The 12,351-nt window shown below is 36.8% G+C and overlaps 1 protein-coding gene and 1 pseudogene across 2 annotated transcripts in view; both read left to right on the forward strand.

The window, feature by feature from the left end:
• The window catches only part of MTREX (Mtr4 exosome RNA helicase), a 117,029-nt gene that overhangs the window by 37,818 nt on the left and 66,860 nt on the right, over positions 1 to 12,351 (forward strand). For both annotated transcript variants that reach the window (XM_049649454.1, XM_049649453.1), the window contains exon 16: positions 5,666 to 5,816. In XM_049649454.1, the coding sequence (XP_049505411.1) occupies positions 5,666 to 5,816 (151 nt within the window). The remainder of the gene's footprint in view (positions 1 to 5,665; positions 5,817 to 12,351) is intronic.
• Positions 6,277 to 10,396, forward strand: LOC125935043 (probable ATP-dependent RNA helicase DDX5; annotated as a pseudogene).

A 12,351-nucleotide genomic window follows, 5' to 3' on the forward strand; every position in this document is an offset into this window, starting at 1 on the left:
TTAACCTTTTATACCCCACCTCAGTTGTTGGCAACCACCATTCTACTATTTGATTCCATGAATTTGACTATTTCAGAAAAATCATATTCGTGGATTCATGCAGTATTTATCTTTCTGTGGCTTATTTCATTTAGTATGATGTCCTCAAAGTTCATGTTGTCACATATTGCAGAATTATTTTCTTTAAGGCTCAATTGTGTTCCATTTTATGTATATACCACCTTTTTTTTAATCCATTCACCTATTGATGGACATTTAGATTATTTCCACATCTTGGCTATGTGAATAGCACTGCACTGAACATAGGAGTGTTAGTATCTGGTCACCATTTTAATTTTGATTCTTTTGGTTAAATACCCAGAAATAGAATGCCAGATCATATGTAGTTCTTTTTTTTTTTTTTTTTTTTTTTTTTAATTTTTTGAGGAATATCCATTCTGACCGTTGTAGTACGCAAGAGTTCCCATTTCTCCCATCATTTTTATTTTAATGTTTATTTTATTTGAGAGAGAGAGAGAGAGAGAGAGTTAGGGAATGGCAGAGAGAGAGAGGGAGAGACACAGAATCTGAAGCATGCTGTGGACTCTGAACTGTCAGCACTGAGCCTGAGACAGGGCTTGAACTCACGAACCGTGAGATCATGACTTGAGCTGAAGTCAGATGCTTACCGACTGAGCCACCCAGGTGCCCCTTTCCATCATTTCTTTCTTTTTTTTTTTTTAATTTTTTAAAATATCCGTCCATTTTGAGATTGAGTGAGAGAGAGAGAGAGACAGAGGACAAGCAGGTGAGGGGCAGAAAGGGAGACACAGAATCCGGAGCAGGCTCCAGGCTCTGAACTGTCAGCACAGAGCCTGACACAGGGCTCAAACCCAGGAACCGCAAGATCATGACCTGGGCCAAAGTCACATGCCCAACTAACTGAGCCACCCAGATGCCGCTCCATCATTTCTTAAATTAACTCTTTAAAGCAGGTTTATTGAGATATTATTCACATTGCATACATTAATCAATATTCCTGATTTTTAATATATTCACGGTTTTGCCACCATCATTACAATCAGTTTGGGAATATGTTTATCAGCCCAAAAAGAAATCTTATATCCATTCAATCACTCCCCATTTCCTTCCTCTTTCCTTTCCCCTAAGCAAACCACTAACCTATTCTTTGTCTCTATAGACTTGCCTTTTCTAGGCATTTCATATAAATGTATTCAGATAATATGTGATGTTTTGTATCTGGCATTTCTTTAGCATAATATTTTCAAGGTTTAGCCATATTGCAATATGTACCAGGTCTTCATTCCTTTTTATTGATGAATATTGTTCCATTGTGTGGATTTAGTACAGTTTATCCCTTTATCAGCAGATGTATATTGAGGTTGTTTGTATGTTTTGGCTATTGTGAATAATGCTGCTATGAATGTTTCTTTACAGGTTCTTAGGTGAACTTGTTTTTACTTCTTTTCCATATATACCTACGAGTAAAATTGCAACGTCATATGTAATTCTATGTTAACCTTTTGAGGACTTGGCAGACTGTTTTTCCTCAGCAGGTGTACCATGTTACAGTCTTACCAGCACAGTATGAGGATTGTAATTTCTTTGCATTCTAGCCAACACTTGTTATTACCTGTCCTTTTGATTTATAATCATACTAGTGAATGTTGTACTAGTGGTACCTCTCACTTAGAATACTGTATAGTTTGACTTGTTGAAAGGGTATAGTACCTGCTTATTGATAATATTGCAGTTACATAAGCAAATATGTGTCTACATTTCTAGGTTTCTGGACATATTTATTGAGACTAACTGCCCTACTACTTTTTTTTGTCCCCTAGGATTTTTTCAGGTAGTTTTACTATTGTTAAAGAATTTGTAGGCAACTTATTCAGAACAATAGCAACTAATAGTTTTAGAACATTTTACATATTTTAGGCATGGAAATAATTACTGGCACTATCCCAATTTTATAAATAAATAAGGCATACAGAAAATAAGAATTTTTTCCAAAGTCATTTTGTTGTTAAATGGCAAATCCTGCTTTTAAAGTAAGACAATGTGATTTCAGAGTCCATGCTCCTAACCACCATGTGCTACTACTGCTTCTCAGTACTTCATGCAAATAGATTGTTCAATTACTGGCTCAGACAATTTGGCATGACAGCACATGCCAAATTGTTCTTTTGACAAACTTTTTTTTTTTTTTAATGTTTATTTTTGAGAGAGAGTGTGAGCCAGGGAGGGGAAGAGAGAGAGAGAGAGAGAGAGAGAGGGAGACGCAGAATCCGAAGCAGGTTCCAGGCTGTGAGCTGTCAACACAGAGCCCGACGTGAGGCTCGAACTCACAGACTGTGAGATCATGACCTGAGTCAAAGTCGGATGCCTAACTAACTGGGCCACCCAGGTGCCCTATTCTTTTAACATACTTAATACAGTATATGAACTTATAAATCATTATAACCTTAGGTCTGTTTTATTTTCCTTTAAATGTCAATAATTGAGATTCGCCCTTAAGTAATAGGATTTTACTGAATGGAATGTTTATTTTCTCAAGTAATAATTAAAATACATAGATTATTCAGAGTCACTGTATGCTAAAGGAATTAGTATGCTTTGTACGTTGGTAAAATTTGGATCTGTTTGTCATATTTAATCATTTTTCCTTTTGTTAGGTTAAGTAGTCTTAGCCAGAAAGATGACAGAATACATCTGTTCATTGCTTGTTGGCTAAAGGTTATTTGTGGCAATTTACAGTATCTTAGCATGCATACACAGTTCTATATTTGTGCATGTAAATCATTTAATGATCTTACATTTAAAATATTTTAGTAATTTCTTTCTTAGCCTCTTTGGCTTGACTAGTTTTCTACCACCCATTATAAAAACGTATTCAACTTTCCAAAATGGCTCTTGTTACAGTGTCCTCTTTTTGTTTATCTAATACCTTCATATCCATTGCCCTTTAAAACTTTTTATTTTATTATGTTTATTTTTTAATGTTTATTTATTTTTGACAGAGAGAGAGAGTGTGAACAAGGGAGGGGCCGAGAGGGAGACATAATCCAAAGCAGGCTCCAGGCTCTGAGCTGTCCGCACAGAGCCGGATGCAGGGCTTGAACCCACAAACCAGGAGATCATGACCCTGATCGGGGTCTGAAGTCGGATGCTTAACTGAGCCACCCAGGTGCCCCTGTTGCCTTTTTTTTTTTAAAGTATATTTATTAATCTCTACACCTAACGTGAGCTTGAACTCATGACCCCCAGATCAAGAGTTATATACTTTACTGATTGAGCCAGCCGGGTTCCCCTCCATCTGTTGCTTCTTATTTATGGTCAGAGTTTTTATCTATTAGTTCAGATAGAATTTGACATAAGACAGGAACTTGTTCTTTTTGTATATACTTGATGTGAGCTACAAAAAAAACCAAAACAACTATTCATTATAGTGTTTTCTTAAATGAAAAGTTGGGTCAGACAGAAAGTGTGTGTATAATATCCAGAAAGACTGGTGAATGTATCTTTTATTCTTCAGCAGTTAAGAGATCCTTTACATTTCTCCAGTATAATCACAAAAACATATATATTCCATAATTTCTGAAATGAAATTTCAACTTAATGGTTTCTTACAGAACATATTGTGCTTTTTGTAAGAGACTATCCAGGCTTTCTGCTTATAAACGGTTGTGTGTTCATTTTAACCTGAATTATGTTGTTAACGGCTAAGGAAGATGAAATTTATTTCCTGGTTTTTCAAAGCTTTTGGAACTTTAGGAAGAACATACCTTGAGTATGTGATTTCTTATGGACCTTTTTTGAAGAAGTGGAAAGACCCATGTTTATGCATTTTCTTCTGTCTTCCACTATTATAGTTCAAAAAGCAAAAATAGAGTGGCAATTTTTTATACTCCTTGCCTGAATGAACCATGTACTCTACAACTTCAGAAATCATTAGAAGTATAATACCATTCGAAAGGTAGTATTACAAATCTGCTTTGGAAAATTGATATGTAGCTCTCTTAATCGTACTACCTTTCAGTGAGCAACTTGTCAACTGAAATAATCCTTAAGGGGAGCCTGGGTGGCTCAGTCAGTTAAGCGTCTGACTTCAGCTCAGGTCATGATCTCACGGTTTGTGAGTTCAAGTCCTGCGTCGGGCTCTGTGCTGACAGCTCGGAGCCTGGAGCCTGCTTCGGATTCTGCGTCTCCCTCTCTCTCTATCCCTCCCTGACTAGTGCTGTATCTTTCTCTGTCTCTCAAAAATAAATAAATGTAAAATAATGCTTAAAAAACTACTTAGTATTGGCTACCATTGTTCCAGGTTAAAGTTTAGGTGACCCTTTTATTAGGCTTTCTGTTGATACATGATTTAAAAATTTTATAATTTGGCTGATCAAATTAAATATATAAAAAGTTGAGAAATACTTGATCAATATTTGAGGGTTCCTATAATTTTAGTAATGTGAATATTGAATATTGAAAAGATAGGGATGTGAAATAAGTTGCAATTTAATTTGCCCTCTAGGAGGATTTTAGCCCACAGACTCCATAAGATGGATCCTCCTACCTCTTTAGCTTGAGCAAGTTTCTTCACATCTCTGAACCTGTTTCTTGTTTAAAATTAAGACAGTAAATTGGTTTTGTTAGGAATATTGTGAATTGAAAACTTATTATTGAAAGTGATTAGTATATTGATTGGCAAATGCTTTGTAGATGTGGTCATTTTTAAACTTGGTGAATCTATTTACATATATACATAGAACAGAAAGTGAGTAGCGAGCAGTATATGGCTCAATAGCACAGTGTCTACTAACTCCAATTCGGGAAGGAAGAAGATGGATTTTCACACCAGCAATTAAATACTTGGCCAGAAAGTGACACATCACTACAATTTATTGGCCCACACACCAGGAGTCCAGAAAGTGTAACCTTATGAAGTGCCTAGAAGGCAGAAAGCTAAACATACTTGGCTTTTATTTTAAGAATAGTATTTTTTTTTTTTAATTTTAACGTTTAATTTTTGAGACAGAGACAGAGCATGAATGGGGGAGGGTCAGAGAGAGAGAGGGAGACACAGAATCTGAAACAGGCTCCAGGCTCCGAGCGGTCAGCACAGAGCCTGGCACAGGGCTCGAACTCACGGACCGTGAGATCATGACCTGAGCCGAAGTCGGACACTTAACCGACTGAGCCACCCAGGCGCCCCAAGAACAGTATTTTAAGAACTGCTGTTGGGGTGCCTAGTTGGCTTAGTCGGTTGAGCATCCAACCTTGGCTCTCAGGTCATGATCTCACGTCTTGTAGTTTGAGTCCCCCGTTGGGCTCTGTGCAGACAGCTCAGAGCGTGGAGCCTGCTTCAGATTCTGTGTCTCCCTCTCTCTCTGCCTCTCCCCTGCTTACATTCTCATATCTCTCTCGTTCAAAAATAAATAAACATTAAAAAAAAAAAATTAAGAACTGCTGTTCCTAGTCAGTGGATTTTTTCCCCCTTCCCTTTCCCAAATCTCAACTGTTTTATCACTTTGTGTTGGTCATTTAAAGGAAATAACTTAATACATTTCTATAGTATCCCTTAACATGGATTAAATTGTTAAGCAGTTTAATTGGCATCTGTATAAATTTATTTGAAAAAGTTACAACATTGACATTTTTTTTTTCCTCTTAGGGCTCAGCTGATCCTCTAAATAGTGCTTTCCATTTGACCTACAACATGGTTTTGAACTTGCTACGTGTAGAAGAAATTAATCCTGAGTACATGTTGGAAAAATCCTTTTACCAGTTTCAACATTATAGAGCAATTCCAGGAGTAGTAGAGAGTAAGTATAAAATTACTGTAACAGTCTATTTAGCTAGTAGAGTAATAGCATAATTACTGCATTATTGGCTGCTAGGCCATTGTTTATTTTCTGGTTAGCTATATCTTGGTTTTTACATAAAGTGAGTACTACAATCTGATTATTATAACCAACTAGAACATTTTAAAATAAAAGTAAGAAAACTCTGTCAGAATACCTTTATAGTTGGTTCAAATTTAATATAATTTAGTGTTATAGTCATATTACGTTATAGCTCATGTTGATGAATAATGATACAACAAAAAGCCTGGTATATTAAAATTTGACCTGTAAGAAGCATGTGTGTATTAGCCTTGCCCTTGTATGTTTTCTCAATATAAAAGAGTGCCACAGCACAGGTTTGTAAATGATTAAGGAAATTTAATACTTCAACTGGGATTTGAGTTCAGCCTTTTTAGAATTTCTAGCTCCTATTATGATAATGCTTTCTGAAGTTGAGAAACTAAGTGTTCTGTGGTAACTCTTTTCAAGTAGAATTGATTCTTAGAGGATATTTTGGCTGATCATCAGAGCTGATTAAAATCCAAAACAGAGGCAAAGATTGAAAATACTGTTTTGGGTAGATCTTACAAAAATAATGCATAGTCATAAAGAAAAAGCCCCCAGAAAATTGAGCGGAAGATAAAGAAGAAAGTTAAAATCACTTGTAACCTCCTACAGAGCCAGCCACAACACTTTGTAGCTCTTCAAAGTTTTTTTCTTTCTCATACAAATGTTTTTTTTAAAGTGGGATTAAGTACATTAGTTCTTCCTTAACCACCGTTGTTATGTGTTCCAAGATTACCACAGGATACCTGAAACCACAGACAGTTGTAACAATATATTGTAATAAAGGTTACGTGAATAAGGTCTCTCTCTCTCTCTTTCTGTCTCTGTCTCTGTCTCTCTTTGTCTCTCTCTGTCCCTCCCTCCCAACCTCCCATACCCCACCCCCAAAATATCTTATTATACTGTACACACCTTTCTTGTGATGATAAAATGCCTACCTGATGAGGCGAAGTGAGGTAAATGACATAGGCATTGTGATGTAGTGTCAGGCTACTATTGACCTTCTGACAGATCATCTGTTTATAGAATGCATTTGAACACAAGTAACTGAAACCACAGAAAGCAAAACTGTAGATAAGGGGGGAGATGACTATATACAGTTTTTATAAAAGTAACAATGATATTTACATTTAGTACCTTTTGTTAAATATTTACCTTATGCCTTGGCTTTGTGTTAATACTTTACATTCATTACCAGCTCTGGCTTTTTAAAATTTAATTTCCAGTATTTTTTGAAAGTATGATATTTATAACTACATAACATTTCCATTTTATAAATGTGCTATGATACATTTAACAATAAAGGCAAATTTGAGATACTTTTATATCAGTTCAATTTTTATGTAGCCAAAAGTAAATGAATTTTAATAATGTGCCTTAAAGGAAAAAGGCTGAAAACATCCAACTGTGTTAATTTATTTTTTCTTTTTCTTTTCTTTACCTTTACATGGATGATAGATCATAGTTATTTCTTCTTATGTTAATTTTTCAGGTCTTAAGTAAGAGAGGGTTCTTCATTACAAACTATAAAACTGGAAGGAGCTTTGTGATCATTTTACAAGTTGTTTTAAAGACCTAGCACTCCCTTCTCCCTGAATCCCTGTATCCTTATTGCTAAGTGCCATGGCTTCCCCTTCAGATTCTGATTAGACTTTACCAGCCATGTGGGACCAGTCACTCGCCAATCACTGGAAGATTGAGCCCCCAGATACATTTGTTTGTCCTGTCCCCAGCAACCCCAGTTGATGGCCACAAACAAAGCAGATCTGGTTTTGGATGATACCATTCTATGTCCTTAACCAGAGATACTGAGGAAATAACTTTCCAAATATTGTCTTACAAAATGACTATCACTGTAAAACAATACTTGTCACCAGCCAGTGAACAAGTAGTAGAAACCCACAGGTTTGGTGCACTTTGATTTGAGGGAAAGTAGGGCAGGGCATCTATCTGGAAAGAAGTTTGGAAATTCTGGGGAAAACCTAGTCAAAAAAAGAAGTGGGATCTTGATGAGCTGCCCAAATTTGAGACAAATTTTTAGGTTTGGCGAGGCACACTGTGCAAGGGGTAGAAACATATAGAAGGCATAAGGAAATTACAAATTGCAGTTAGAGGTCACAAGTGCCCAAAGTCCGTTCTGAATTTTTATGAGGCAAACTTGCCTGCAAATGTAATGGTTGTCATTGTAAGATCAAATTTTATTGAACGTGCTGCTGTTACAAGGTCAGTGATAGCTCCTAACTCCAAGTGGATTGGATATGGTTGGAGCAGCACAGACTGGATCCAGGAAAACATTGTCTTATTTGCTGCCTGCTCTCCTCCACATCCATCAGCCATTCCTAAAGAGAGCTGATGGGTTTGTTTGCTTGGTGCTGGCACCAACTTGAGAACTGGCCTAACATGTACAGCAAGTAGCTGCTGAATACTGTCGAGCATGTCAGTGGAAGCCCACTTGCATCAGGGACCACATATTTGTGATTTGGAGAGAGGTGTGGAAATCTGTATTGCATTACCTGGAAGACTATTTAGAGTGTGGAAAACCAGTCAGAGAAGAACCACCTACTTTGTCCTTGATGAAGTAGATGGAATGCTTCTAGGGGCTTCGAGCCCCAAATAAGGAAGATTGTGGATCAGATAGGACCTGACAGGCAAACCCTAATGTGGAGTGTGACTTGGCCCAAAGAAGTAAGACAGCATGTTAAAGATTCTCTTAAAGAACTGCATTCGTATAAACATTAGTGCACTAGAACTGAGTGCAAACCACAACATTCTTCACATTGTAGGTGTGTGTCATGATACAGAAAAGGATGAAAAACTTACTCGTCTAATAGAAGAGATCATGAGAGAGGAGTACAATAAGACCATTTTTGTTGTTGTTGAAACCAAAAAAAGATGTGATGAGCTTACTAGATAAATGAGAGATGGATGTCCCACCATGGGTATCCATAGTGACAAGGGTCAGCAGGAGTATGACTGGGTTCTAAATGAATTCAGACATGGAAAAGCTCCTATTCTGGTTGCTACAGATGTCACCTCCAGAGGACTAGTTGTGGAAGATGTGAAATTTGTCATTGGATATGACTACCCTAACTCCTCAAAGGAGTTCATTAAATTGGAAGAGCTGCTCGCGGTACACAGCACAAAACAGGCACAGCATACACTTTTTTTGACACCTAATAAAATAAAGCAAGTGAGTGACCTTATGTCTGTGCTTCCTCAATCTAATCAAGAGCACTTATTCCCAGTTTGCTTCTGTTGTTTGAAGACAGAGGTTCTGGTTGTTCCAGGGGTAGAGGAGGCATGAAGGATCACCGTTGGGACAGATACTCTCTGGGCAAAAGTTGTGGATTTAATACCTTTAGAGAGAAGTAAAATTAGGACAGAGGTTACTGTAGTCTGCTTAAGAGATTTTGGGGCAAAAAGTCAGAATGGTATTTATAGTGCTGCAGTCTACACCTGTGGGAACTTTGGAAGTAATTTTGTGTCTCTTTACCAGTTTTAGGACTGGTAATCCAATGGGCACTTACCAGAATGGTTATGATAGCACTTAGCAATACGGAAGTAATATTCCAAATAATGCACAGTAGTATGAACCAAAGGGCATATGCGTATCCTGCTACTGTGGCTGTGCTATGATTGGCTATCTAGTGCCAACAGATTATTCTGAGTAATACTTGAGAAGTATCTGTAAATGTCTGTTTTTCGTAATTGTTCTTTATCTTCTATGTTTTCAGACAAGATAGTTTTTTAAAACTATGTATTTATTTATGCAGAGAAAGAGCACACAGGCGTGTGTAAGTGAAGAAGGGGCAGAAAGAGAAAATCCCAAGCAGACTCTGTGCTGACAGCTCAGAGCCTAATGTGGGGGCTCAGTCTCCTGAACTGTGAGAAATCCACAGTGACTCTTAGCCGAAATCCAGAGTCAGGCGCTTAACAGACTGAGCCACCCAGACATCCCAGACAAGATAATTAATAAATAAAGGGAAATGCAGATATGACTGCACTGCAGCAGTATTTATGGTATACATTTTCACTATGTAAGTTGGATATTTCTCTGCATTCCTGAAACAATTTTTAGGGTGGTTTTTTTTTTGTATTAGAAAATGCAGGCTTTGTTTTCATAAAAGTAAATGTACAGTAATTAGAAATAAAATAAATGAAGGCAACACATGACCTTCTAATGAAAATATTTGAAGACTGAAAAAAAAAAAATAAAGGCCTAAGAATAAATAAAGGTCTAGGGAAGTTTAACTCAATATCTGTGGGTATACGTTTGATTGGTGGCATAATTAGGATTAGAATCTTGGACTAGTGCTGCTAAGCTAAGCTGTTTTTATTAAGTCATAGGTCATTCTTTTTTTTAATGTGGTAAGAGTAGATTCAGTAACTTCTCTGACTGAAAAATACAAGGCTGAAAAAAAGGTGATTAAAGAAACTTGAGCTGGTTGGTTTTTTATTTTTTATATTTTGGGAAAACTTTTTAATGTTTATTTATTTTGGTTTTTTTTTTTATAATTTTTTTTTCAACGTTTTTTATTTTTGGGACAGAGAGAGACCGAGCATGAACGGGGGAGGGGCAGAGAGAGAGGGAGACACAGAATCGGAAACAGGCTCCAGGCTCCGAGCCATCAGCCCAGAGCCTGACGCGGGGCTCGAACTCACAGACCGCGAGATCGTGACCTGGCTGAAGTCGGACGCTTAACCGACTGCGCCACCCAGGCGCCCCAATGTTTATTTATTTTGAGGGGGAGAGAGATCCCCTTCAAAATTTTGAGATCACAACCTGAGCTGAAGTCAGATGCCCAACCAACTGAGCCATTCAGGTGCCCCTGAGCTGGCTGGTTTTAAGACTTACCTTTACTTTAAATACCACAAACAAAACTTGAATTTTTAAAATACACCTTATAAAATTAATGGCAAATGTATGTAATTTCAGATTATATTTATTATTTTCTTGTTAAGTATCTGATGCCATTTGTCTTGGTGAATAATTATGACCTTAGCAAAGAGAATAATGATTCTCTTTTGTCAAGGAAGCATATTTTTAAAGGGGTTATAAATCTTTCTCCTGCAAAGTAATTATATATAATAATAGAATAAAAAACAGTATCAGTAAGATTTAAGTACATTGTGGATTTGGATGTAAATTAAGTATTTTTATCAGATTAGGACATTCATTAATTTTGCTTCATATGTAGAAATTTCCGATGCTGCCTTTGAAACACATATACGGTTACAAGCCAGCTTAATATTTTAAATAAAAAGAATTAAACTTTAAAATATTCCTACTGGGGTGCCTGGGTGGCTCAGTCAGTTAAGTGTCCGACCTTGCCTCAGGTCATGATCTCATGGTTCATGGGTTTGAGCCCAAATTAGGCTCTGTGCTGACAACTCAGAGCCTGGAGCCTGCTTCGGATTCTGTGTCTTCCTGTCTCTCTGCCCCTCCCCCACTCATGCTCTGTCTCTCCTTCTCTCTCATAAACAAACATAAAATTTTTTTTTTAAATATTCCTACTAAGCAGTTGCCGCTAGGTCATGCATGAATGGGATAATTATATACACACATACACAGCCATTAGTTAGATTGGTTTAGTTACTGAATAACCAAGAGAAATAGGCACATTGGTGCACCAACCTTTCATGTTTTTTCTTTATAAAAATACTGTATTCTAACAACCAACAAATTCTTTTTAATTTCACTTTATATTATTCTTTTATAATTCCTTAGAAAGTATGCCAGATATGGTGGGGGATAGAGTGAGAACTCAGTATTTTCCCATTTATTTAAACCCCTTTTTATGACTTCTCACTGGACTCAGATTATTAAATATGACTTTGACAAAGTCTCTGCTACCTACTCTGTGAACTTAAACATTACCATCATTTCTCAATCCCCTGTTCTCTGTCTCTCTGAGCCCTAGCTGCTGTTATTTTCAGGGTGGTTCTGACTGACTTGCCTTTTAAAGGGATTGTAAATAACATAATCTGCAACTCCTGGTATTGCTACGATACATACACTGGATTCTTCCTGTACTTGAATTATCCCTGCTTTCCCTACCTATGTTTTTAAAGGAGAAAGACCTTTTTTTTTTTCTGACCTTTTGATACTAATAAAAAGATTAAGTGTTGAGTAGAAAAGTTAAATGTGAAAGAGGTAGAAATTTAAGTACTGAAAAAGAATTGATGACAGAATTGTACCACCTTTGCTACAGTCTGCAGGACTGAGTGGTATGACCCAAGAGTCATGTTGGTGTAGGAGAAGATGGTTTTAGGTGATAAAGGCTATGTTGTGTGCTTTAAAATTGCAGAATACATCTTAAATGCAGTTTGTTCTCATTTTCAGTTATTACGAAGAAGGGTATAATTCCTTTTGCTATTGATACTGCTAGAACCTTTTCAAGAGAGCTGGTATTATTTTCATCATATTAAATATATCCAAATGAAAATG

Source organism: Panthera uncia, assembly GCF_023721935.1.
Source record: "Panthera uncia isolate 11264 chromosome A1 unlocalized genomic scaffold, Puncia_PCG_1.0 HiC_scaffold_17, whole genome shotgun sequence".
NCBI classification, from domain to species: domain Eukaryota; kingdom Metazoa; phylum Chordata; class Mammalia; order Carnivora; family Felidae; genus Panthera; species Panthera uncia.